This window comes from Nomascus leucogenys, chromosome 8 (assembly GCF_006542625.1).
Source record: "Nomascus leucogenys isolate Asia chromosome 8, Asia_NLE_v1, whole genome shotgun sequence".
Taxonomy (NCBI): Eukaryota; Metazoa; Chordata; class Mammalia; order Primates; family Hylobatidae; genus Nomascus; species Nomascus leucogenys.
The window spans coordinates 89,273,775-89,301,398 of NC_044388.1; the positions used below are offsets into that span (position 1 = coordinate 89,273,775).

Genomic DNA, 27,624 nt, shown 5'->3' on the forward strand with positions numbered 1-27,624 from the left:
TCCTCAGGTTATCCGCCCACCTCGGCCTCCCAAAGTGCTGGGATTACGGGCATGAGCCACCATGCCCAGCCCTTCTTTTTTTTTTTTTAATTTTATAGAGTCAGGGTTTCCCTGTGTTGCCCAGGCTGGTCTAACTCCTGGACTCAAGCTATCCTCCTGCCTCAGCCTCCCGAAGTGCTGGAATTACAGGCATGAGCCACCACACCTGGCCCTCTCCCACTCGTATTACTCAGACTTAAACTACCCCCAAAAGGCTAAAGTCCTGCTAAGAGTCTCTGTAGAACTGATGATTCAAGAGGCTCTCATGATCACAGCTGGTGATTCCCTGTGTTGAATTAGTGAAAACAGGCCAGGCACAGTAATCCCAGCACTTTGAGAGGACTGCTTAATGCCAGGAGCTCAAGCCCAGCTTGGGCAACACAGATCCTTGTCTCTACATAAAACAATAAAAATTAAAAAAAAATTTTTTTTTTAATGCCCAAAACAATAGGGCATGATTCAGAATTACCCTCTGAGCTGCCTTTCTGGTTCTTTCTGGGAAAAACGCTTAGGCAAGTTGAGAAAGGAAGGAAAGTTGGAATAATGGCAAAACTGTTAGAAGCATTCCTCTTATTTCCCTTCACTGCTTGTCCTCCCAACATTATACCCAAACTAGTTACAAAGCCATTCTGTAAAGAGATCTGGTACCTACAACTTCTTCAGATTTACACAATATCACTAGAATTTAATTTCTACAAGGGCAGGGATCTTTGTTGAGTGGCACATGGTAGACATTCAATAAATACTTGTTGAATAGATGGGTTAAGTGAAAGTGGCAGGGATCAACTAGAGTGTCCTGTGCTTAGGGTCTTTTAATAAAGATGGAAAGAATGATGTTAATCTTGTAGCAATTATCTTTTAAAGTCTGGGTATTAACAGTACTGTTATACTTCATTAAGGATGCCTCACATTTTTCCAAAAATATATTTATTTTTAAAAACAAAAAATCAGATCAGTTTTATAGAGTCAAATTTTCCAGAGACAAACCAGAGTTTGGATTCCAGCTTAGAGTGCAAGTGAAGCATCAGTAATCTCATGCAGAAGGATTTGTCTCTGCAGGAGGTACATTCTGCTTGACTGCAAGCACTCAATTCTCTAAATCTGGTTTGTACTTCTGCCATCATTTTATTCCATTCCAGCGCTCTGGCATGCAAGATAATCCATCTCTAAAATTCAAGACTTCCAAATTGAGATGAACGATTATTGGGCTTGGGTTGGGGTTTATAACCAATCCGATCATTGATCATTTGTTCCCGGCTCTTGGGATCATTGCTGAGCCCAATGGCTCCTTCTCCATCACTGCCTCCTACAACTTCCACATCTTCCTTCTGTTTCTTACGGGTCTGAAAGTATAAAAGTTTTAGGATTAAGGCAACATTCTTTCAATTAGCAAATGTTTATTTAGAACACCTACCATGTACTAGGCATGGGCTAAAGGATAGAGTTAGGGTGTAAAGAACAATAAACTGAAATCCTAGGTTTGGAATACTTAGGGGCACAATGAGGATATGGTGTTAAAAGTTGTAACCCCTGATCACTTGAGGTCAAGAGTTCGAGACCAGCCTGGCAAAAATGGCGAAACCCTATCTCTACTAAAAATACAAAAATTTGGCGGGGCACAGTGGCTCACACCTGTAATCCCAGCCCTTTGGGAGGCCAAGGCGAGCGGATCACGAGGTCAGGAGATCGAGACCATCCTAGCCAACATGGTGAAACTCCATCTCTACTAAAAATACAAAAATTAGCTGGGCATGGTGGCGCATGCCTGTAATCCCAGCTACTCGGGAGGCTGAGGCAAGAGAATCGCTTGAACCAGGAAGTCAGAGGTTGCAGAGAGCCGAGATGGTGCCACTGCACTCCAGCCTGGCAACAGAGCGAGACTGTCTCAAAAAAAAAAAAAACAAAAGATGTAACCCCTACCCTCCAGGATGTCACAGTCTAATAGGGAAACAGGCAAACAGACGATTATAGGGTGATCAGGGCTATGACCTATGACAGAGAGAAGTCCACACTGCCAAAGAGACAAGAGGTAAGGAGTTGGGGTGTGGTGGTACAACAGGAAGCTACAATTGGAAAGATGTTAAGAGCAGACAAGGGGGAGCAAAGGGCATTTCAACAAATTTATTATTCTAGAGAAGAGACAGAAAAATAAATTGGTAAAGAAATAACCATCAAAAATCTATAGCCTGACTGATTCCATGAGATTAAAAGTAACTCAAGAAGGTTTTATGCTATCTTATCAAAAGGTCTGGGTTTTGTGGCTTCATTTTGTTTTCAGATAAAAGGTTTGGCTCTTAAGTCACATGTGACTGCAGAATCCACAAAGTATGTCTTAGTTTGATCATTTTCAAAAAGAGACACTTATCCCATAACTGCCACTACCTGACTATAAGGATAACAGATGATAACTTTCTCTAAGAGAGTGAAATGATGTTTTATCCAAAGTTACTTAATAATAGAAGAATGGCTCAGTAACTCAAATCACTGGAATTACCACCATTCTTCACCACTTGCTGCTGAACTGTGGGCATTTAAATGCCAAGCATCAGGCTGACCGCAGTGGCTCATGCCTGTAAATCCCAGTGCTTTGGGAGGCCAAGGCGGGAGGATTGCTTGAGCCCAGGAGTGTGACACTAGCCTGGGCAACATAATGACACTCCATCTGTCTCCACAATTTTTTTTTTTTCTTTAGACTGAGTCTCTGTCTGTCCCCAGGCTGGAGTGCAGTGGCGCCATCTCGGCTCACTGCATCCTCCGCCTCCTGGGTTCAAGCGATTCTCCTGCCTCAGCCTCCCAAGTAGTTGGGACTACAGGCGCATGCCAGCACACCCGGCTAATTTTTGTACTTTTAGTAGAGACAGGGTTTCAACATGTTAGCTAGGATGGTCTCAATCTCTTGACCTCGTGATCCACCTGCCTCGGCCTCCCAAGGTGCTGGGATTTACAGGCATGAGCCACCGCACCCGGCCCACAAAAAAATTTAAAAATTAGCCAGGCATGGTGGCGCATGCCTGTATTCCCAGTTATTCAGGGGGCCTGATGTGGTAGGATCACCTGAGCCTGGCAGGTCAAGGCTGCAGTGAGCTGTGATCATGCCACTGTACTTCAGCCAGGGCGACAGAGCAAGACCCTGTCTCAAAAATAAATAAATAAATAAATAAATAAATAAATAAATAAATAAATAAATGCCAACACTCACAAAGTATTACAGGGAATAAAATAAGGTATTGCCTTTTATGTGGCAAATGACCTTCCTGATTACTAGTAAGTGATGTTAGAAAGTTCTACCTAAATACCTTTGTGAAAACAAGTTCGAAAAGGCAAATCACTCTATCATTCTGAGAATATCCAAGTAGAATGAAATCACGGCTTCCCACTTTGAGCAACTGCTGTTTCAGAAGCTAGAGTCATAGTAGTATAATCAAACTCATGTTGGTAATAAATGAAACAGGCCAGTTTTCTACTGGTTTCACTTTAGCTTAGGGCATGACTGTCCCTGCTTCCTAAGTTACTCTAAAACAAGGCAAAACCCACTAGATAACTGCCTTTAGTGGAAAGACTAACTCAATAGTGAGCTGACTGTAGAGTCAAAGTTCAGCATGCTAGCATTTTATGAGATTCATTACAACTGAAGTTTAAGTCATACTTTAAAGCTCATCCTTAATAATATATGAGTTTTTAGAAAGCAAAAATTATGATACTTAGAGAACACTAAAGTCTCTTGGGATGAAGCAGGGGGAAAGAAATCTAAGTTATTAGTCTTAATATGAAGCATATATAATACATAATAAAGCTGTTGGTGAATACATGCAAAATGTACTGTCCTCTGCCATATAGTACAAGATATCTGATAGGACAGCAAATGAAAATAGACTTGCATTGAGCCCTCCTTTGGACCTGGTATTGCAGGGAACAGATGCAGAGAGAAATACACTAATCCCTGACTTCAAGGAGCTTATGGCCCAGTGAGGGAAAACAAAATCAAACAGACAATTACAACAGAGGGTGACAGTGCCTATGAGAGAGGTTAGCACAGGAGGATAAGGTTAAGCCTAACCCAGCTGGGGGCTGGAAGGAGTAAGAGTTATGCTGGCAAAGAAAAAGAAAGGGCTTTTCTGGCAAAGGGAACACTTGTGTATTGGCATTGAGATTAAAGATAACCCAGCAGTGAAAGTGGAGACATAAGCAAGGACCAGCGACAAAGGACCTCATATGCCATGCTAGGGAACTTGGAATTTATTCTGTAGACCACTGAAGAATTTAAGTCTTATTAATGGACATCTAATACCGTGTAGCAAGGCCACACTTAAAAATACATATGGGGCCCCTACTATGAACTAGATGGTAGGAACTCAATGGTGAAGCAAACAGACATGATTTCTGCAATCAACGTTCCTAATGTAAATGATTTTACGATAAAAAAAATTGTAAATTATAATAAATGCTATGAAAAAATGGTGCTTTGTGAGAGCTACAGAGATGGAGGCAGCATGGATGGGAATGACACATGTAACTTGGATACGGTCAAAAGTGGCCTCTTAAATTGAAGAGTTGACATTTAAACAAAGACTGGAAGAAAGGGAGCACTCCAGGCAGGGGGAAATAATACGTGGAAAGTCCATGGAAGTGATAAATAGTTTGGCATGTTCAAGGAAATGAAAGAGAGCCAGTGTGGCTAGGGTATAGAGGGCAAGGCAAAGAATGGCACAAAATGAATCTGGAGAGGCACTAGAACATACAAAATCTTGTAGGCCATGGTGAAGAATTCAGATTTTGTTATAAGTGCAGGAAACTACTGAGGAGTTTTAAACGGGAATGACAGGATTTGAAAATTTTTGAAGATCATTCTTGATACCGGATGCAGAATGCACTGAAAGAGACAAAAATGGAAGTAGAAGACCAGTTAGAATGCTACTACAATTATACAGGGAAAGACGGTTACTTAGCGCAGGACTGTAACAGTGAAGATGAAAAGGTATGGGTGGATTCTAGACATATTCCGAAGGTAGAATCAAAGGGTTTACAGACAGATCGAATATAAAGCGTAAGAGAAAGGGAGAACTCAGGAATGACTGCTAGGTTTCTGGCCTGAGGAACTGAATTGATACTGAGATGGGAAACACTGGGGAAGAATGGAAGGGACGACTGGTTCAAGGGAGAAATCAAGAGTTTTTCTCTTTTCTTTTTTTAACATGTTAAGTGTAGTAGGCTGAAAAATGGCCTCCAAAGCTAGTAGGTCCTAATCCTGGAACCTATAAATGCCTTATATGGGAAAAGGGCCTTTGCAGGTGTGACTAAGTTAAGGATCTTGAGATGGGGGGATTATCCTGGGTTAGTTAGGTGGGCCCTAAACACAATCACACATATCATTATAAGAAGGAGGCAGAGGAAGTTTTCACAGACAGAAAAGAAGACAATATGACTCTGGAGGCAGAGACTGGAGTGATACAGTCACGAGTCAAGGAATGCCAGCAGCCACCAGAAGCTAGAAGAGCCAAGGAATGGATTCTTCCCTAGATCATCCATAGGGAATGTGGCCCTCCTGACACCTTGATTTCAGCCCAGCAATATTAATTTTTGGCCTATAAAACTGTGAAATAATAAATTTCTGTTGTCTTAAGCCACGAAGTTTGTGGTACTTTGTTACAGCAGCCACAGGAGACATACATGAAGTTTGAGATGCCTGTAAAGCATCCAAACAGAGATTTCAAATAAGCTGTTGGTTTAAGAATCTGAAGTTCAGAAGTTAAAGTTATTGTGTATGTATGTGTGTGTATATACATATTTATGTATGACAGAGAGTCTCACTGTTGCCCAGTGTGGAGTACAGTGGAGCCATCATAGCACACTGTAACCTCAAACTCCTGGGCTCAAGCAATCCTCCCGCCTCCGCCTCCTGAGTAGCTCAGGCATGCGCCACCCTGCCCAACATAGAGACAAAGTCTCACTATGTTGCCCAGGCTGGTCTCAAACTCCTGGCCAGAAAATGCTGGCATTACAGATGTAAGCCACTGTGCCCACACAAGAATTATTAGCTTAAATATTCCTTAAGCTTTGAAAGTTGTATTCATGGCTGGGCACAGTGGCTCACGCGTGTAATCCCAGCAATTTGGGAGGCTGAGGTGGATGGATCACTTGAGGTCAGGAGTTGAGACCAGCCTGGCCCCAACGTGGCAAAACCCCGTCTCTACTAAAAATAAAAAAATGAGCCGGGCGTGCTGGCATGAACCTGTGGTCCCAGCTACTTGGGAGGCTGAGGCAGAGGTTGCAGTGAGCCAAGATCATGCCACTGTACTCCAGCCTGTGTGACAGAGCGAGACTCCATCTCAAAAAAACACAAAGTTGTATTCATACCTCCAGGTCCTTTCGAATGCTCTCAAACTCTTCAATGTCATCAAGCTTTAGCTCTAGGCGTGTTGGTTTTCGTCTCAGCATACTGAAGTCAACACTAAGGGCCAAACCCAGTGAACTATTAGCTGTTAAAAATGAAAGAGAGGAGGAAAATCTGATGGTGATAAAGTCTCAGATACAAAACATAAAATCAATTTGCAAGCATGTATACTAAAGTGAATGGAAGTATTAAAAATTTATTTGAATTCACACATAGACTTCGAAAGTCTTTTTTTTTTTTTTTTTTTTTTAAAGAGATAGGATCTTGCTCTTCGCCCAGGCTGGAGTGCAGTGGCATGACCTTAGCTCACTACAGCCTCAGCTTCCTGGGCTCAAGCAATCTTACTGCCTCAGCCTCCAGAGTAGCTGGGACTACAGGCGTACACCACCATACCTGGCTAATTTTTGTGTTTTTTGTAGAAATGGGATCTCTCTCTGATGCCCAGGCTGGTCTCAAACTCTTGGGCTCAAGTGTTCCTCCCTCCTCATTTTCCCAAAGTGCTGGCATTATAGGCAAGAGCTACTATACCCAGCCAGCTTCTAAAGTCTTTAGGTATGTGATTATTACATTTTTATTAGATTATGGAGATCTACAGCTCTGTAAAATCAAAAACTCTTTCTGTAAGAATTTAAAATAGCAAACTGCCTATAAGAGAGAAATTCTAGGCAACCATCACTTTAATCTCATGTTCCAGTCACATTCAAAGAAATACTCTAGCTAAAAGAATAAACTATCACATCTTAGTATAGTTATAGGAGAAAGTGGACAAACCAGTGAATTTAATCTACTCTACATGAGAATTGTCAGAGATTTGTGATCACTCCTGAATGCTAAAATAAGTTTGCTAAATCTCAGAAAAACTCCAACTCACCAATTCACAGGATTATCCTCAGCATCCAAACAGATCTTTAATGTGTACGTCATTCATTAAACAAACACTTCTTGTGCTCCAGCTACAGAGTTAAAAGGTACAGTCATAATCTGTGGGGAAAACAAAAGAGAAAACTGTGATATCATGTAATGAGAACCCTGATGAGGATACTGGCACTGGCATCACACAGGCACCTAATCCAGTCTGGGCTGAGTGTGGGGTGGACAAGGATGTCAGGCAAGCCTTCCTGGAGAAAACGATGTCTTAGTTGACTTCTGAAGGGCAGGCAGAGAGAAGAGTGCACAAGGAGGCTCAAGTACAGCTTCGGTAACATAGCAAGACCCTGTCTCTACAAAAAAGTAAAAAAAATAGCTGGGCTGGTAGTGTGGACCTGTAGTCCTAGCTACTCAGGAGGCTGAGGTGGAAGGAGATCACTTGAGCCCAGGAGTTTGAGGTTGCCACAGTGAGCCATGACCTCACCATGAGACCCCAACTCAAAAAAAAAAAAAAAAAAAAAAAAAAAAAGAAAAGAAAAGAGGCTCAAGAGAGCATTCCACAGCCTGAAATCCCAAGGTAATACTATGTTAATGAAAACCATTTTGTTTTGTTTTGTTTTTGAGAAAACACAACCCCCCCAATTGAGTTTAATATCTGTTGATGGCATCATTTGTATATTCTCCACAGCATCCCCTAGAGTGTATCTATAAAAACAGTCAGTAAATGTTTGTTGAATAAAAGGTGAGATCATTCTTGAGCACCGTGCTGTTTTTCCATTCCCATTCTTTACATTCTTATTTTAACACAAAAACCCTGTGAAGTTGATGAAATGATTCCTATTTCACACATGAAGTCATCGAAGCAAGCTGTTCAGTTTGGTTAATAATTTTAGCCTCCTATAAAAATTATAAAGGTCAACATGATAAGCATTAAGTGAAAATGATGGAAGTGAAAACTCCTTGAAAGTATGTACAGATACAAATTATTACACGTATCTAGGATGAAACTAAGGACTGTGACGTATACAAAGGAAGAAACAGTTCCTTCTCCCATGAAGCTTAGGATACTACAGATGATATTATCAACACAAAACACTGGCACATTACATTTCAAATTGCTTTGTACTAAATCAGGCATTATCTTCTACCAGATTCCAATGCAGACAAATGGTAGAGAAAGCCAAAGTTCCAAAGAGGGAAAGAGAGGGATAGGGATACCTAAAAGAGGAAAAAAAAAAATCTATACATATTACCTTTTCTGCAAAATGCGAAAAACTGGCCACTAGGGAGCAGTATAGAGTAACAGTTAAAAGTGCTGGCTGTAGAGGTTAAAGGGCACAGGTTTTAATCCCACTACACCACTGATCTTGAACAATTCGTTTCATTTCTCACTAGACCTTAGTTCCCTCATCTGTATCCTACTCTGCTGTTGTAGGAAGTGAATAACGTAATGCAGAGTAAGCTCTTGGAATATTATTTGGCATTTAATAAATGTTCAATAAATAACATCTATTATTGCTGTAATTGTTCTACGGGGTTGGATGAGGATCTGGCCAGCTAGGGAAACGTCAATATTTTGAGGATCTCCCACCGCCCACGCGGGGATAAAAACCTTATCCTGTTCGTCTCTAACGCCCCAGCATCCAGCAGGGCAGAGAGACGTGCAAGGTTATCTGACACCTTCCTATCCATCATCTTACTCTCAATCTGATACAAAGACCGGGCTGAAGACAAATCAATAAAATCAGGCCGAAGCTCCTCCGCCGGGTCTTTCTTTGACTTTGGCACTAGCGGGCTCTTCTAGCTTAATCTCTCGCCGCAGCCCAAATCCACCGCCGAGCCATCAAGCTCAGAAGGGGCCCCTGGGAAGACTTCCGGACCATGGAGGAGAACAGTCCTCGTCCCCTAGCTCCAGGCCTGTGCCTCGGATCCCAGGCAAGGGTTTCTATGGTAACATGGTCCTCGGCTCCAAGAAGACGTAAACGCCCCCGTAGGCCCAGGGGACACAGCGGACCCCGGAAGCCCTTGACTCGCTCCAGAGTTCAGCCCCGAGCCGCGCGAGGCGACTCACCTACCTCTTTTCAAGCCGGCCTAGCCCCTTCCCGGAACCTCGGCTCCCCCCACGAAACTACTGCTAAGCCAACTGGACTACACTTCCCAGACTGCTTGGAGCCTCTCTCTCCGCAGAACCTCGTCTTCCGCGAGCTTTTCTTGGAGGTTCTAGGAGGGACGCCCCTCAATGCCACGACGCCATTTCCTACTACGACTTCCATCATGCTCCGCGCCGCTCCGGGGGCGGTGACCCCTCTTGGCCCACGTCCTGTCTGTGACGCACTTCCTGTCAGTGACGCACTTCTGCTCTACTGGGCGCGCGGTGGACGGTCTGAAACGGAGTGCTTGGATTTCGCTAGGGCCTGGCGGCTCCAGAGCCCAGTATGGCTTCCTCGCGAGCCTCCTCCACGGTACAGAGCCCGGGATCTCAGCTCACTCTGGCAGGGAGCGCTAAGGGGGAAGGGGATTTTTGTGGGAAGGGGCCGTTAAGGAGCGGGAGAAGGCGGTGGAGGGCTGAAGAGGAAGGCTGCGGGACTCAGTGGTGTCCTACACAGCGGACCACCGTTTTCCTGATTCCTAAGCGCTTTCGTGGACTGTAGCTTATTTGCACCTCTCCCACTAGAGCCCCAAAGGGCAAGCATCTCTTCCGACTCAACCAGTAACGGTGCTCTGAAATAGGGAAGTGTCTTGGCCAAGGTTTATGCCTTTGGCAGATCTCAGAATTTTAATGAGACCTACTAACTCCTACTACCTCACGTCTAGAAACGTTTGAAATGTATACACTTGTAATGTTGTAACTTGTTATCCTTTAGCACCGCGTTGGTTATTTTATCTATCCTTAGTATTTCCCCAGTGATGAGCAGTAATCCTGGAAGCATCATAAAACACGAGGTTGAACACTTCCAACGGAATGAAGTAAACAGATTCCAGAGCAAACCTTTCATAGGAAAATACCCGAGAGAACCTCACTGGTTTTATCAATCCTGTCAACCAAAGTGAAGGACTGAAACACCCTCCCCCTACCCTCACCTCAAATCAATGAAGAACGTCTTAAGTAGTGTCCAATTTGTCCTTTCAATTACGGAAGAAATAGGACTGTGAAACTCAGGGTGAGCTTCATCGTCTGGTGAAGTCCAGTAAATTGCCAAGATTAAACCTTAGTTTAATCCAGATCTTTGATTTAGCAGGCAACCAAAACTAAAGCACCCGATGACTTAGTTGCTCCGGTCGTGAAGAAACCACACATCTATTATGGAAGTTTGGAAGAGAAGGAGAGGGAGCGTCTGGCCAAAGGAGAGTCTGGGATTTTGGGGAAAGAAGGACTTAAAGCAGGGATCGAAGCTGGAAATATTAATATAACCTCTGGTAAGATGCAAATTGTGAGCCCATCTTTACCTCTTTGGGTAATGAATACCTTCCTAAACTTAAATATCACCAGTTTTATAATGTCAAAAAATTTCCTTTTTTTTTTTTTTTTTTTTAGACAGAGTCTTGCTCTGTTGCCAGGCTGGAGTGCAGTGGCGCAATCTTGGCTCACTGCAACCTCCGCCTCCCGGGTTCAAGCAGTTTTCCTGCTTCAGCCTCCCGAGTAGCTGGGATTACAGGCGCACACCACCACGCCTGGCTAATTTTTGTATATTTAGTAGATACGGGGTTTCACCATGTTGGTCTGGCTGGTCTCAAACTCCTGACCTTGTGATCTGCCCGCTTCGTCCTCCTAAAGTGCTGGGATTACAGGCGTGAGCCACTGCGCCCGGCAGGATTTCAATTCTTAAACTTGCAGCTATAAGGCTGTATTTTGCCTACCCCCTTATAATCATGCAGAGAGCCTTTTTCTTTTTTTTTTTTTTTTTTTTTTTTTGAGACGGAGTCTCGCTCTGTCGCCCAGGCTGGAGTGCAGTGGCGCAATCTCGGCTCACTGCAAGCTCCGCCTCCCGGGTTCACGCCATTCTCCTGCCTCAGCCTCTCCGAGTAGCTGGGACTACAGGCGCCTGCCACCACGCCCGGCTAATTTTTTTTGTATTTTTAGTAGAGACGGGGTTTCACCGTGGTCTCGATCTCCTGACCTCGTGGTCTGCCCGCCTCGGCCTCCCAAAGTGCTGGGTTTACAAGCGTGAGCCACCGCGCTCGGCCGAGAGCCTTTTTCTTACAATCTGTTATATAGTTTTTCTTCTATGAGTGAGCAGTCTTATCAAAAATTCAGTGTACATTTGGATTCAGATTGATTCCATTTGTCTTCTGGAGATCTAACATAGTTCTGGCATTCGTTTGCAGCTAGAGTGGTTCATGATATTCTCCCTTTTGAAGTTTTCCAATTATTTTTTACCCAAAGTGAAATCTTTTTTGTGCGTGTGTGACAGGGTCTCACTCTCTTGCCCAGGCTGGAATGCAGTGGCATAACCTTGGCTCACTGCAACCTCTGCCTTTTGTGTTCAAGTGATTCTTCTGCCTCAGCCTCCCGATTAGCTGAGATTACAGGTGCCTGCCACCACACCCAGCTAATTTTTGTATTTTTAGTAGAGACAGGGTTTCACCATGTTGCCCAGGCTGGTCTCCAACTCCTGACCTCAAATGATCCACCCACCTCGGCCTCCCAAAGTGCTGGGATTACAGGCGTGAGCCACTGCACCTGGCTGAGTTATCTTTTTTTATTATAAAAGTAATAGTGGCCAAGCCTGGTGGCTCACACCTGTAATCCCAGCACTTTGGGAGGCTGAGAAGCGGGAGTCTGGCTTGAGCCCAGGAATCCAAGACCAGCCTGGGCAAATAGTGATACCCCATCTCTACAAAAAGTAGAAAATTAGCCGGGCATGGTGACATGTGCCTGTATTCCCAGCTAACTGGGGTTCTGAGGTGGGAGTTCAAGGCTGCAGTGAGTCATGACTGTGCCACTGCACTCCAGCCTGAACAACAGAGCGAGACTCTGTCTCAAAAAAAGTTAGTTATTTTTCTTTTAAAAGATCAATGTATAAATGTGTGAAGTAGAAAATCCTATATTTTTTAAATTAATTGATTGTATATCTTTCTGAGAATTTTAATACAGGTATAAAAATATGTAATTTTTTCCATAAATGAAAACATGATATAAATTGTTGTATAACCCCCATTTTTCATTTTATATACCATTGAGGATATCTTTCCATGTCAGTAATGAGAGGTCTACTATATTTTTAAAATAAAATTATGCATATTTGTCCTAAGAAGTTCAGACAATACCAAAGGGCATAAAATGAAGACTCCTCTGCAGTAGGGACATCTGTCAGGTTTCTCATTGATCCTCCCACACATTTTCTAAACACATGCACTGTAGCCTAGTGACTTTTTAAACTTTTTATACTATCTTAAATATAACGTCACCACTGTACCTCTCATTTTTTATCACACTTACATTTTGGTATGGGTTTCAAAACTATTGCTAGATTATCCAGAAATCCTTATAGTTGTGGAACTCTCATTTTCATGGTAATTATTTGCAGTTTACCAGTTAATTATTTGTTAAGTATCCCTATACTGGGTCTCCTTTAGAGAATAAATAGCTTTGGCCGTTGTTACAATAATGTTTCTGTTACATCTTCTGGATAGACAGCCTAGTTAACTCTTTGCAAAAGATGTTCTGTACTCTTACTTGCTGGTCTCAGCCAAAGTGTGTGTTTATATAGGCGTAAAGTTAATAAATGAAACAAGAGGTGGCTTGAACCATTTTCTTGCCTTTTGAAGCTGTGTCATTTAGGTTTATGTGTTTGGCATAATTTAATAAACTGAAAAACAGTAAACTATAAAATGTGTAATAGACAGTTACTTTTCCCTCAGGGCATACACAGACTGCAGTTACTAGAAATTATTTCTCTCTATTTGAAGAAGATCTGCTGATGTTGCCTGTTTTCTTTTTAATAGGAGAAGTGTTTGAAATTGAAGAGCATATCAGCGAGCGACAGGCAGAAGTATTGGCTGAGTTTGAGAGAAGGAAGCGAGCCCGGCAGATCAATGTTTCCACAGATGACTCAGAGGTCAAAGCTTGCCTTAGAGCCTTGGGGGAACCCATCACACTTTTTGGAGAGGGTCCTGCTGAAAGAAGAGAAAGGTTGCCTTTCTAAATATTTACTTTTTTTCTTTATTATAATCACAGGGTTCTATTCCAAATTTTGGTTGATCATTTAGTTGAACTTTAATAGAATGTCTCAAATCATGTTAACAATATCTTACTGTGTTTATATGAGTTAGCCCATAATCTGTCTTAGGCCAATTTTTACTCCACTATTAATTTTTCTTTTTTGTGTTTGTTTGTTTTTGTTTTGTTTTGTGTTTTGAGACGGAGTCTTGCTCTGTCACCCAGGCTTGAGTGCAGTGTCGTGATCTCAGCTCACTGCAGCCTCCACCTCCCGGGTTCAAGCGATTTTCCTGCCTCAGCCTCCCAAGTGGCTGGGATTACAGGCACCTGCCACCATATTTTTTTTTTTTGTATTTTCAGTTATTTTTTATATTTTTGTATTTTTAGTAGAGACAGGGTTTCACCATGTTGGCCAGGCTGGTCTTGAACTCCTAACCTCAAATGATATACCCACCTTGGCCTCCCAAAATGGTGGGATTACAAGCGTGAGCCTTCATGCCTGGCCCGTTTTTCTTTATAGACTGGGAAGAGGGTGCTAACGTGCCCCCTTGCCTCCCCTCCCTAGTGCGAGTTTTGAATTGGATAAACATTTGTCGTTGGGCTTGAAAATTGAGACATCAAATGCATTCTATATCAATGACATAAAACAATGATAAATGTTTTTTGGATTTTATTGAAGAGGGGTACCGTCCTCGGATAATGCCCTCTTGTTATTTTCAGGTTGCGAAGTCTTTTAGTTGTGGTCTAGTCACACACAATTATGAGGAGCCCCTCTGGTCTCTCTGTCCACTGTCTCATCTCCCCTTCATCATCCAGCTTGTTGGAAGGGTTTTTTCTATTACTCCCTTGAGGTCTTTACCCTTATTTACTCTTCAACCTGCTGCAAACTGACCAACCCCTACCACATTAAAATTGCTCTTTATTAAGATCACCAATCCACCTTTACTAAGAATAGCCCTAGTATACTGCCAGCCACTCCCTCCTTGAAATACTCCCTCCTTGAACTACTCCCTTTCCTTCACTCTCCTAAGACCAAATCCTCTTGATTTTCCTCTTCTCTCACTAGCTAATTCTTCTCACTTACCTTCTAAACCTCTTTTTCTCTGCCTGCCCTTTACAGGCTGTCTTTTCCTCTACTTGCCCTTGGTGATCAGCTCTACTCCCATGGCATCATTCACTGTGTGTTCTGATGATTCCCAAATCTCTCATTGCAGCTCAGGTATCCCACAGGTACTTCAAACTTGAGACATCTGAATTGAAATATTTCCCCACCTCTCTCCTATACTCATACAATTCTTAGTTGAAAATCTGCCTAGCCTCCTTTATAATCCATTAGCAAAATCTAGTCTGTTGTACTTGTGAGATGCAACTCCAGCTATCTTCTTTGCTCTATCTTTACTGCTTTCAAATCTGCACTGTTGTGATAGCCCCAAACATGTTGTGTTAATTGCTTGCTTAAAATCCTAGATTGTCTTCTCATACTTGGAGTAAAAAACTCTTACCATGGTCTGTAAGGTCTTCAGCCTTACCCATATCACCCTTCCCCAATTTATTAGAATAGCCACATTGGTCCTTATGGAATATGCTAGTTCTTTTCATGTCTTTCATGTCTTTCCACATGATTGGTCTATTTTTATTCTTCTCTCTTGGCTTTTAGAGGCTTTTCTTCTTCCTTTTTTTTTCCTTTGAGACGGAGTTTCGCTCTGTCACCCAGGCTGGAGTGCAATGGTGCAATCTCGGCTCACTGCAACCTCCACCTCCCAGGTGCAAGCCATTCTCCTGCCTCAGCCTCCCAAGTACCTGGGACTACAGGCATGTGCCACCATGCCTGGCTAACTTTTGTATTTTTAGTAGAGACGGGGTTTCAACACGTTGGCCAGGCTGATCTCAAACTCCTTAAGTGATCCGCCTGCCTGGGCCTCCCAAAGTGCTGGGATTACAGACATGAGCCACCACGCCCAGCCTTCTTCATTTTTTATTAACCTGGATCCCTGTCAAACTTCTTATTCTTTTGTTTCAGCATAGATGCCACCTATTCAAAGAAGCCTTTCGTCACACCTAACCCCTCCGTTCCCTGTCATCGTATGTTATTTTATTAGCCTTTTCAAAGGGTATGCTTTTTTAATTATTGTTTAGTTTGTTTTTTCCACCAGCAAAGTCTATCTTATTCATTATTATGTTCCTTAAATGAATCCTTTGAGTCACTACTGCTACTATCTGAATTTCAGTCCACCGTTGTGACTCAGAGCGTCACTACAACAGTACTGTCTGATTTCCCTGCCATTATTCTTCCCTTTTAATCCATTCTTTGTACTGTTTCAGGGATCTTTCTCACCTGTAAATCCTCCTGAGCGTGGCATTAGCAATTCTTTGTGACCTGACTCCTCCTTGCATTTGCAGCCCTGTTCTTCACCAGTCCTCTTCTATGTTCCACGCTCCAGCCGTATTCAATTATTTGTGACTGCAAGCTCAACATGTTTTTCTTACCTCCAGGCCTTATTTGTTTAACCCTTTGCCTGACATTTTCTTATTCTTGACCCCCTTGACCTGATTAATTGAGGACTCAATTTACATATTACCTTTTTTTAATGAAGCTTTCCCTGATCCTCTAAGCTTAGTTAGATGCCCGTTACAAAGTCCCCTCTAGCACTCTGTGCTGACTGCTGTAGTGATAGGTAATATAATGAATTATAGTTTGCCAGCACTCTCTGTTGTTTCCCCAGGACTAAGCTACTTGAAATCAAGAACCGATTCTTAGTCATCACTGTATAGTTAGCACCTGAGTCAGTTTCCAGTACATTGTGGCACTGAGTGAAAGTTGGCAGTCTCCACAGACCAAGTGGTAGCAGTGTAGGGGCTCATTGACTCTAAACTGAATAGAGTAATTGCTTATAGTTGAATTTTGGGAATTTCCAAATAGAGAAGACTGAGTGGGAGAAACCCCACTGGGAGTTTAGCCATCCCCACTTGACTCTTAAAGAAGGTTCCTGGAGGGCTGGGCATAGTGGCTCATGCCCGTAATCCCAGCACTTTGGGAGGCTGAGGCAGGAGGATCACTTGAGCCCAGAAGTTCAAGATTTGCCTGGGCAACATAGCAAGCCCTTCTCTCTACAGAAAAATTTAAAAATTAGCCAGTTGTAGCAGTGTACCTGTAGTCCCAGCCACTCGGGAGGCTGGGGTGGGAGGATCGCTTGAGCCTAGGAGGTTGAGGCTGCAGTGATCCTTGATCATGCCACTGCACTCCATCCTGGGCAACAACAAGACCTCATCTCTTAAAAAGAGAAAAAAAAAAAAAGGTTGCTAGGTGGTTTGAACAGTGAGAGAATAGTAAAGGCTTGCTCCCATCTTAGGGGAGCTTTAATAACAGTGTTTAAAACTGTGTTAAAGTGTACTTTAAAAACAGTGTTATCTCAACCATGTTTAAATTCTGATCTTTTTTTTTTTTTTTAACAGGTTAAGAAACATCCTCTCAGTCGTCGGTACTGATGCCTTGAAAAAGACCAAAAAAGATGATGAGAAGTCTAAGAAGTCCAAAGAAGAGGTAGAACATGTCTTTAACTTCACAGTATAAACATGAAGGAAATGAGGGGATAGGTCTCTCGTTTTCTGCTTTCAATGGTTTGCTTTGCTAAGATGTTGGGGGGAAATGTCTTTGAAGGCTCTACCATTCAAGAATAGTTGCTGGTAGTAGTTTTGGTTCCTTTGTAAGTATGAATGGAGCTAAGTGAGTTTTCCAGTCAGGAAAGAATCATAGCATTCCTGGTATAACCATCTAATTACATATCATAGAAAAAAATACAGTAGAAAGTCCTATGCCTGATTTCATCCTATTACCGAACAAATTCACCTTCTGGGCAGTTAAAATGGAGAAATGACAGTTATAAGAGGAGTAGAATGCTTCAGACTTGACCTTTCTGCTCTTAATTTGCCTTTCAGTATCAGCAAACCTGGTATCATGAAGGACCAAATAGCTTGAAGGTGGCAAGACTATGGATTGCTAATTATTCGTTGCCCAGGTAAGGGGAGCCTCCAGTAGAAGAAAGAAGCATATTTTTTGTGTGTGTTTCCTCTCAGGAACTGAGGGCTTGATAAAGACTATGGTTGTTAAATGAAATTGAGGGGTAGAGTAGAGATACATGTGGGTCCTTGTTTACAACCCTGTTGCTCCTGGTGATGGTGTTTCTGTGTCGCAGGGCAATGAAACGCTTGGAAGAGGCCCGACTCCATAAGGAGATTCCTGAGACAACAAGGACCTCCCAGATGCAAGAGCTGCACAAGTCTCTCCGGGTAAGATGCTCCCAGCGATTGTCCCACATCTTAAAGGTTCTTCATGTTTATTTGATTTTTCTACTTTGGCTCACCTCTGGGAAGGTAGAGGCAACTAGAATGATTCCTCCCTGCTTGAGTTGAGCTGCTGTGACATGGGAGGAGCCATCAGTTAACGTGGCAGGAGCTTACTGTGCTTTGTACTCAGCAGAGGCCTATGGTTCTGTTCTTTATTTCTCCCTGTTAATATGCCAAAGTTTCTCTGGGGTTTTCTGTTTGTATTTAGCTGACTCAGAAGTTGTGATACTAAGACTGTAGAAAACAGCCGGGCACAATGGCTCAGTCCTGTAATCCCAGCATTTTGGGAGGCAGAGGCAGGCGGATCACTTGAGCCTCAGGAGTTTGAGACCAGCCGGGTCAACATGGTGAAACCCTGTCTCTACTAAAAATACAAAAATTTGCCAGGTGTGGTGGCATGCGCCTGTAATCCCAGGTACTTGGGAGGCTGAGATGGGAGGATTGCTTGAACTCGGGAGGCGGAGGTTGCGGTGAGCCAAGATCACGCCACCACACTCCACCCTGAGCAACACAGCAAGACTCTGTCTCAAAAAAAAAAAAAAATAGACTATAGAAAACAGCATGCTGGAGTTTCATATAACTTCATATATCAACGTATGTGTCTTCTAACAGCAGCAACAAAACCATAGAAGAATCTTGGGATGGGTTAAAACTGAAAAGCTGCTTTGTTGTTCTTTTTATGGTGGAAAAGCAAAGGAACTCTTAGATTAACCTATTACTGATCACCGTGTGTGTGTTTTTTTTCTTTTTAAGTCTTTGAATAATTTTTGCAGTCAGATTGGGGATGATCGGCCTATCTCCTACTGTCACTTTAGTCCCAATTCCAAGATGCTGGCCACAGCTTGTTGGTAAGTTCCATTTTACAATGACATTTTTTCCTAAATGGGGAACAGGCTCAGGAAAAAAATTAGCATTTGTGTTAGACGTCTGTTTCTACGTCCTCTTTCTCTGCTTCTCATGATCACACCAAACTACAGATGTCAGTCAGTGCTCTGCCTGTTGTATAATACAATGTAGCCTTGGTTTAGCCGTTCTCACTCTTCACCAGTGACCCCAGAGATCCACTACATAAAGCTCTCTGTCACATTCTTGACACTAGTGTTTTGGAACAGGTCCTGTAGTCAGTTTATAGACCAACTAGTATCCATAACTCAGTCTGGCTTTTCTTTTCCAGTTATGTGACCTCGCTAAGATACTTAATTTCTGTAAGCTTCAGTGTCCTCATCTGTAAAGTGGAATGAGGTAGTGTTTGTAAAGCATTTTGCCTTGACAGTGCCTGGTATGTAGTAAGGACTCGTTAAACGTTAATTATTGGTTTATCTTTGTTTTATTTTCTTATCACCACATATGCAGAAAACTCAGGATGTGGTAACTTTGTTGTTTTGTTTGAGTTTGGTTGTGTTTTTTTGTGGGACATGGCTATCTAATGAGAAAGGAAACTTAGATTGAATACACAGGAGCTACTTGACTAGACCGACCTTGAGACGGGTTCAGGAGAAAGCCAAGGGACTACACAAATGAGTCCACCTCTCCAAGCCTCATTACCTTCACTATAATGTTTGGTTGTTCCTGCCGTACCTACTTCACAGGTCTGTTAGAAAGATCATCCGAGATAATAGATATAAAAGTAATTTGTTGAAAAATTTCCAAAATAAGAAGTCTCTAAAAAGTTTAAGGCCAGCAAGGCACGGTGGCTTACACTTGTAATCCCAGCACTTTGGAAGGCCACAGCAGGAGGATCACTTGAGCCCAGGAGTTTGAGAACAGGCTGGGCAACAATAGTGAGACCCTGTCTCTACAAATTTTTTTTTTTTTTTTTGAGATGGAGTGTCACACTTTCGCCCAGGCTGGAGTGCAGTGGCGCAATCTCGGCTCACTGCAAGTTCCGCCTCCTGGGTTCATGCCATTCTCCTGTCTCAGCCTCCCAAGTAGCTGGGACTACAGGCGGCTGCCACCATGCCCAGCTAATTTTTGGTATTTTTAGTAGAGACAGGGTTTCACCGTGTTAGCCAGGATGGGCTCGATCTCCTGACCTTGTGATCTGCCTGCCTCGGCCTCCCAAAGTGCTGGGATTACAGGCGTGAGCCACGGCGCCTGGCCCAAAAACTTTTAAAAAATTTATTTAATTTTTTTAAATGTTAGCCAGGTGTGGTGGCATGCACCTATTAGTCCCAGCTATTCAGGAGGCTGGGTGATAGAATTGCTTGAGCCTGGGAGGTTGAGGCTGCAGTGAACTGTGATTACGTTACTGCACTCCAGCCTAGGTGACAGAGTGACACTCTTTCTCAAAAAAAAAAATTTAAATACTTTGTAATCAGCAAAATACTATTCATATTTAAGGATAGTATCACTATTAATATTAGTATTATTGGATAGTTTAATTTGCCCCACCTTCCCTCACAAGCGGATGCAAAAGTTAAGGAGAATGGCTACTGGTGTAGTGTTGATTATAGTCCAGTAAAAGCCTCTGGTTGCGTGCGGGCTGGAGGTAGCTTTTTCTTCTATAACCCTTCCAACTATAAGGCTTTTATTTTTCTGTCAGCCATTGTAAAGTTTACTGGGGGTGAGAAGAGATCGTCCTTTAGTAATATTACCAAGGTACCTTTTCCTTCCCAGACCAACCCTGGCTGAGATGCTTTCCTTTGTATTTGATAGGAGTGGGCTTTGCAAGCTCTGGTCTGTTCCTGATTGCAACCTCCTTCACACTCTTCGAGGTAAGTTAGAGTCTTATCCAAATCTCAGTCTTTTTCCCAGTGTGAACTCAGTTAAGCCTTAAATTCTGCTTGACACTCAGACCCCATATACACAGCATTAATTCTTGATTTGATTTGACTTGGTTTCCTCTGGCTTCAAGACTGGACTATCACAACTTCCTACACATCTGCTTTTCTCTCATGTCCAGTCACACTCTGGCATTTTATAATCTCTAAACCAAAAACCACAATGGGTTTTTTTGTGTTTTGCTTTTTTAAAAAATATAATTTAAATATTAGCTTAAATTAAAATAGTTGATGTTTTAATAGTTGAATAGTCACTTTAATATTCTGTATGTCCACATGTTCCCTAGTATATACTTACCTGTGATGTTCATCATAGTCTGTATTTGTACATGGGTTATATCGAGAGGCAGGAACCTTTTAACTTGCATCTCTTACACTCCTTTAGGGCATAACACAAATGTAGGAGCAATTGTATTCCATCCCAAATCTACTGTCTCCTTGGACCAAAAAGATGTCAACCTGGCCTCTTGTGCGGCTGATGGCTCTGTGAAGCTTTGGAGTCTGGACAGGTGAATATCACTGTTCTGTGGCCCATACTGCCATCACTAAAGTAGATGTTTGATTGGTTGGACCCCAGGACCTCAGGTTAAAAATCTGGCATTTAGGCCATGCGCAGTGGCTCACACCTTAAGGCTGAGGCAGGAGAATTGCTTAAACCCGGGAGGTGGAGGTTGTGGTGAGCCGAGATTGCACCACTGCACTCCAGCTTGGGTGACAGAGCAAGACTACATCTTGAAAGAAAAAAAAATCTGGCATTTAACCCCCAAGATGGTTTAAGAGTCAAGGTAACTTAGTATGAAAATGAAGTAAGTGGAAGACTGAAATTATTAGGCCTTTTCTTACTAAAGGAGTTATGTCAGTTTTTTCTTACCTGTTAACTTTGGATCTTGATTTTTGCCTATAGCCTAGTGACCACTATTTCCTAGCTCCATTTATTCCAGAAAGATTCAGCCTACCTCCTACATGATAGATTAACAACGAACTAAAGATAATATTCTTGGCAGTTCATTGGTTCTTAGCAAACAGCCACAGGGGAGAGGAAAGTGAGGTTCTGTCTAGCAGTATTACCAAGGAGATGTCTCCTCCCAACAGCATCATCCTTTACCTGGAATGTATTTTCCAACTACAACAGTTTTTAAAAATGTGTTTATATGATTGTTTTCCAAAAAAAAAAAATTTGGAAGCACCCTGTTGGCCAAAAGCCATCTGAATTTAATTGTTAATTTTCTTTCTTTGGGAAAACACATGAAGGTTTTTACTTGAGAATTTTTATAAGAGCTAATTAGTGTCTTCACTCCTCACCAGACAGGGTCTCACTTATGAGCACAGCAGGTTTTAATTGGCTTTGGTAATACTTAGCAATATTTATTCCCCTCGGGCTTTGGCTTGTTCTGTGTATGCACATTGACAAAGTTCCCTTTTTAATTGCCCTCCTTAGAGTTCATGTTTATTTCCTTTTGCTGATGTTCAGATCTTTTGGTGGTTGCTGGGTAGCAGAATTTAATGGCCACCAAAAGGAGACTAAGCCTCGTCTCTATTTAGGAGTTCCTTTTTCATTTGGATCTTGGAACAGGCCTAAATTTGAAAAAGGTTTGTCTGTAATCCACTTGTGCCAAAACTGTGTGATTTCTGTGTCCTTATATCTCTTCCAAAGCATGTTTTCTTTCTAGAATCCAGGTACTCCTTTGGTGCAGAATGACTATTTTGCTTATTGGGCCAAAGCATTTTACAAGTGTAGTTACAATTTAGCCTCTCGTGTTGTACAGAATGGGTATATCTGCACAAAAGGTAATCAGTTTTGTGAATATTTATATGTCTATAAAATTGTTTATATGTTTGGTTCCTTTCCAGTGATGAACCAGTGGCAGATATTGAAGGCCATACAGTGCGTGTGGCCCGGGTAATGTGGCATCCATCAGGACGTTTCCTGGGCACCACCTGGTGAGCCGTCCTGTTATTGTTTTATCCATACAGGCCTGTGGCATCTTCTTAACCCTTTATGGCTATCTGCCAGGTAAATTTTTAGAGCAGAGATCTTCAGGTAGGATTTTCTTAGGCTGCAGGGAATTGGAATCAGAGGAGAATGTTTAATATAGTGAGGGCTAAGTATATTTGCCTTTTTTTTTTTTTTGAGGTGGAGTCTCACTCTGTCACCCAGGCTGGAGTGCAGTGGCACGATCTCGGCTCACTGCAACCTCCGCCTCCCGGGTTCAAGTGATTCTCCTGCCTCAACCTCCTGAGTAGCTGGGACTACAGGCACGTGCCACCATGCCCAGCTAATTTTTTTATTTTTAGTAGAGACAGGGTTTCACCATGTTGGCCAGGCTGGTCTTGAACTCCTGACCTCAGGTGATCTTCCCGCCTCAGCCTCCCGAAGTGCTGGGATTATAGGTATGAGGTAACCCGCCCAGCCATATTTGCCTTTAAATTACAATTAATCTGAAATTTCAGAGTTACAAATTACCAGAAAACAAGGATTTTCACTCTTGTCCAATGCTACAGGTATATAAGTCTCCCTTCCTGGTTCTGTAAGTTGAGGGAGGCTAGAATCTGTTAGAGAACTTTTCCATTAAGCTATAATTAACATACAATGGAATGGATTTATTTTAAGTGTACAGTGCTGTCAGTCTTTACAAATGCGTACCATTCCTGTGACCCACACCCCTGTCAATATAGAGAACAGTCCATCACCCCAGAAAGGTCCCTCATGCCCTTTTCCAGCGAACTCCCCCTTCTAAAGCAACTGCTGATCTGACTTCTATCACCAGAAATTAATTATGTCTATTCATACTGTGAATTCATTTGTGGCAGGCTTCTTTCATTCAGCATAACATTGTTAAGAGTCATTCATGTTGTTGCATGTATCAGTAATTCCTTGTTACTGCTGGGGGTTATTCATTTTTATGGCTGTGCCATAGTTTATCCATTCTCCTGTTGATGGACACTTGGGCTGTTTCCAGGTTTGGGCCAGTCAGAATGAAGCTGCTATAAATATTCTTGTACCAGGCTTTTTGTGGACATGAGTACAATTGTTGGGTCATAGGGTAGAGGTATTAGATGTATATTTAACTTTTTCTAAACTCCCCACCAGTTTTCCAAAATGGTTACACCATTTTACATTCCTGGAATTCTGGTTACTTCACATCCCTGTTAACATTTGGTGTTGTCAGTCTTACCATTTTGCCCAATCTAGCAGGTGTGTAGTGATTTCCCATGATTTTCATTCTTATTACCCTGATCACTATTGCTCTTGAGTGCTCTGTCATATGCTTTGCTTGTTTTTTTTTAATTGAGTTTGTCTCTTTTGTCTTTATTTCCATGTGCATAGTCAGTTATACCACCTTGTATTGAAGAGACTTTCCTTTCTCTGTTGGAATTGTTTCAGTACCCTTGTTGAAAATCATCTGACCATATATGTGTGGTTATTTCTGTACTTCCTATTCTCTTCCATTGATCTATTTGTGTATGAGTGATTTTTGTATCCCCAACATCCAATTTAGGGCCTAGTAAATGTATAAATGCTTGATGAATGAAAGAATGTAACAGTGGAGGCAGAAAGAAGGCAACAGAGTCTTTGCGGGGCCATTCTTGGGGAATCCTGTTATTAAAATAGCCACTAGGTTGAGCGTGGTGGTTCACACCTATAATCCCAGCACTTTGGGAGGCCAAGGTGGGTGAATCACCTGAGCTCAGGAGTTCGAGACCAGCCTGGCCAACATAGTGAAACCCCATCTCTATGAAAAATACAAAAATTAGCTGGGCATGGTGGCGCACACCTGTAGTCCCAGCTACTCAGAAGGCTGAGGCAGGAGAATGGCTTGAACCCGGGAGGTGGAGGTTGCAGTGACCCAAGATTGCGCCACTGTGCTCCAGGCTGGGCAACAGAGTGAGACGCTGTCTCAAAAAAAAAAAAAAAAAAAAAAGCCCTAGAGGTTTACAGCGATTCCATGGTTTTCAGCTAGCACCTAAGGCAGATAAGCTTAGTTGTCGAGTCATCGTTTATGTCAGAAAGGAGCTTCCTGTTAATATGGTTATATGAATAGTTTCAGAAGCATTAATAACTTAAGCTATAATGACTTATAATACTTTATGTGTTGTAGAAACTGAATAAATACCAGCTGGTTGATTGTTAGTGTGATTTGGTTTTAGCTATGACCGTTCATGGCGCTTATGGGATTTGGAGGCTCAAGAAGAGATCCTGCATCAGGAAGGCCACAGCATGGGTGTGTATGACATTGCCTTCCATCAAGATGGCTCTTTGGCTGGCACTGGGTAAGGCTTCTCCCATGTAGCCAGGGGCAGCTCAGTACTCTCACCTCTTACGTATACCTGCTTCCACAGAGAACTGGATTCAAAGTGTTCATTTATAAATTATTTTTTCAGGGGACTGGATGCATTTGGTCGAGTTTGGGACCTACGCACAGGACGTTGTATCATGTTCTTAGAAGGCCACCTGAAAGAAATCTATGGAATAAATTTCTCCCCCAATGGGTAAAATAAACACTGAATGAGGGGTGAAAAAGGGTTCTGGGTCAGCAGGTACTCTATTTCTAACTTCAATACTGCATCCAATCCACAGCTATCACATTGCAACCGGCAGTGGTGACAACACCTGCAAAGTGTGGGACCTTCGACAGCGGCGTTGCGTCTACACCATCCCTGCTCATCAGAACTTAGTGACTGGCGTCAAGTTTGAGCGTAAGCTTTCCTCCTATTTTAGGTCTAAATGACACAGACAAACAGCATTGTGTTCCTGTGGAATGCAGGCCAGGCTTTAGCTTAACTGAGAAGTAGAACAGGAGAGAATTTGACCTACTGGTAAAGGAGCAAATTATAATTTCCTTCCCCCTGCCATACCCTTAGATCTGTGGGAAAGCATGCTTCTCATTGCAGGAAGTAAAGACGACTTTCATGAGTGCTTTGCTTCATTCTTTCTTCCATGGATGCTCTGAGCACTGAATCCTTAATATTATTCTGAACAGATTCTCGGTCAGGGAATGAGCCAAAAGACCTTACTGTTATTTGTTCCCTTAAGTCTGTAGAAATAGGTTTTTTTAAAAATAGTATGTTTTTTTAAAATAGTATGTTTTTGCAGACTTTTGTGCTTTTGTCTTCTCTTTTGAATACTTGAATTCCTCTAGCAATTCCCCTTCTCTTCTGCTGTAGCTATCCATGGGAACTTCTTGCTTACTGGTGCCTATGATAACACAGCCAAGATCTGGACGCACCCAGGCTGGTCCCCGCTGAAGACTCTGGCTGGCCATGAAGGCAAAGTGATGGGCCTAGATATTTCTTCCGATGGGCAGCTCATAGCCACTTGCTCATATGACAGGACCTTCAAGCTCTGGATGGCTGAATAGATGACAATGGAAAAAGGACTTGAACCTCAAGCTCTCTCTAAGGAGCCGTTTTCCGCAAAAGAGAAGAATTGAAGTGTTTAGTTCTATCATGTTTTCTGCAATTACGATGCGTAGACCCTCAGTAGAATTGGACTTCATGTCAGCCCCCACTCCAGGCAGGCAGCCCAATCCCTAGGTGATGGTGAGCCCCTCTCATGGTTGAAAATTTATTACTTTTTTACGCCCTGCCACGAACTGTGTAGACATTGTTTTTATTAATCTTTTGTTTGGCCAGGCATGGTGGCTCACGCCTGTAATCCTAGCACTTTGGGAGGCCGAGGTGGGTAGATCGCTTGAGCTCAGGAGTTCAAGACTAGCCTGGGCAACATGGCAAATGCTGTCTCTACAAAAAAATACTAAAATTAGCTGGTCGCAGTGGCTTGTGCCTGTGATTCCGGCTACTTGGGAGGCTGCGGTGGGAGGGATGCTTAAGCCTGGGAGGCGGAGGTTGCAGTGAGCCGAGATTGCACCATTGCACTCTAGCCTGTGTGACAGAGCAAGACCCTGTCTCAAAAAAAAAAAAAAAAATTTGTTCGAATGCCTTATAGCCTTCCTCGCAGCACCCAGGATTGTGACTGACTCTGCATTTTTAATTCTTGAAACTTGGCTTTCCATAACATGGTACATGCTTCAGGACTACATGTGACCCAGAGAGCAAGGTGGCTGAACTATAGTCTGGAAGCCCTCAGGTAAAGAGGCACATCTCACCACTCATTGGTTAAACAGTGCATCATAGGGAGCACTTTTCCTTTCCCTGGAGAATGGGATATGAAGCAGTAGACCGCAGCCACGCCGATGGTCATGCAGTGAAGAAGATTTCACCTCTTCCTGTTGAGTTTGCTTGGAATGCTGACTGCATCAGGCAACTCTGAACTGAACATTTGCTTTGTCAGAAAATATCTTTTATTTTACTTTGAAATTTGGCAACGTTCATGTTACCCCAAAGCAAAACCATTGTGTCAGGAGTCAAACAAATGTTTAGAAAGCAAACATGTCTCTATTGTACAACCTCCTTTCTGTTGGCTATTTAAAGGATGTACTTCGTGTATTAAAGGGTACTTTAACGAAAAAAACCCTAATGGGTATTCCTAAACCTAAACCTTTTCTTTATTCCACATTTGCTACGGTAAAATCCTGTTACAAAACTACCCTGTAAAGAATTATTTTCTATAGTTAAGCATTTTTTGAATCATAGCCATTGGTCCATAGAGGTCTCCTTTTTTTGGTTTGGGATATAATGGATGATCTCAAATATGGATTACTCTGATTTGTGTCTCCCTTAGCACCTTGTCAACAATTTTTTTAAAAATAGAGGGCTGTTTGCATTGTGGGCCAGACTACCAGTAAGCCAGGCCTGGACTCAGTTACAATTCTTACTTGTCTGTCATGCACCTCTTTTCACCTCAACTATACAACCTCTGAACTCTCAAATTACACAGTAAATTCAAAAACATATATAGGAATTTGGAAGAAGAAAAGGTTGTCTATGGAGGAGAGTTATTAAAGAAGGGCTCCTTGGCCGGGCACGGTGGCTCACACATGTAATCGCTTGAACCTGGGAGGCGGAGGTTGCAGTGAGCCAAGATCATGCCGTTGTACTCCAGCCTGGGCAACAGAGCAAGACTCCATCTCAAAAAAAAAAAA

General features: G+C 42.6%; 2 protein-coding genes across 8 annotated transcripts; one reads left to right on the top strand and one right to left on the bottom strand.

Moving 5' to 3' along the window:
* Nucleotides 1-949: 949 nt before the first annotated feature.
* On the bottom strand, nt 950-9,574 carry CDC26 (cell division cycle 26). Of its 4 annotated transcripts, XR_004031410.1 has the most exons (5): nt 9,373-9,561; nt 7,302-7,411; nt 6,394-6,515; nt 4,779-4,909; nt 1,282-1,382 (listed from the first exon to the last, which is right to left on the bottom strand). XR_004031410.1 is itself a non-coding variant. In XM_003264020.3 (4 exons), exons 3-4 carry the CDS (start codon nt 6,472-6,474, stop codon nt 1,206-1,208), a joined length of 258 nt encoding a protein of 85 aa, XP_003264068.1. In that variant the 5' UTR covers nt 6,475-6,515; nt 7,302-7,411; nt 9,373-9,574; the 3' UTR covers nt 950-1,205. The 4 variants fall into 4 exon arrangements, 3 of the variants coding, with proteins under 3 accessions (XP_003264068.1, XP_030673510.1, XP_030673511.1); XM_003264020.3 differs by lacking the exon at nt 4,779-4,909 and having other exon boundaries at nt 950-1,382; nt 9,373-9,574; XM_030817650.1 differs by lacking the exon at nt 4,779-4,909 and having other exon boundaries at nt 950-1,382; nt 9,369-9,487.
* PRPF4 (pre-mRNA processing factor 4) lies at nt 9,540-27,171 on the top strand. Of its 4 annotated transcripts, none has more exons than XM_003264024.4 (14): nt 9,540-9,759; nt 10,537-10,714; nt 13,244-13,430; nt 16,911-16,998; nt 17,394-17,473; nt 17,651-17,744; nt 18,555-18,649; nt 20,457-20,515; nt 20,967-21,090; nt 22,433-22,522; nt 24,731-24,853; nt 24,965-25,072; nt 25,161-25,279; nt 25,748-27,171. In XM_003264024.4, the coding sequence occupies exons 1-14, from the start codon at nt 9,733-9,735 to the stop codon at nt 25,939-25,941; spliced, it is 1,566 nt and encodes a 521-aa protein (XP_003264072.1). In that variant the 5' UTR covers nt 9,540-9,732; the 3' UTR covers nt 25,942-27,171. The 4 variants fall into 4 exon arrangements, with proteins under 4 accessions (XP_003264072.1, XP_030673508.1, XP_012364483.1 ...); XM_030817648.1 differs by having other exon boundaries at nt 9,624-9,759; nt 10,534-10,714; nt 20,418-20,515; XM_012509029.1 differs by having other exon boundaries at nt 9,624-9,759; nt 10,534-10,714.
* Nucleotides 27,172-27,624: the final 453 nt, after the last annotated feature.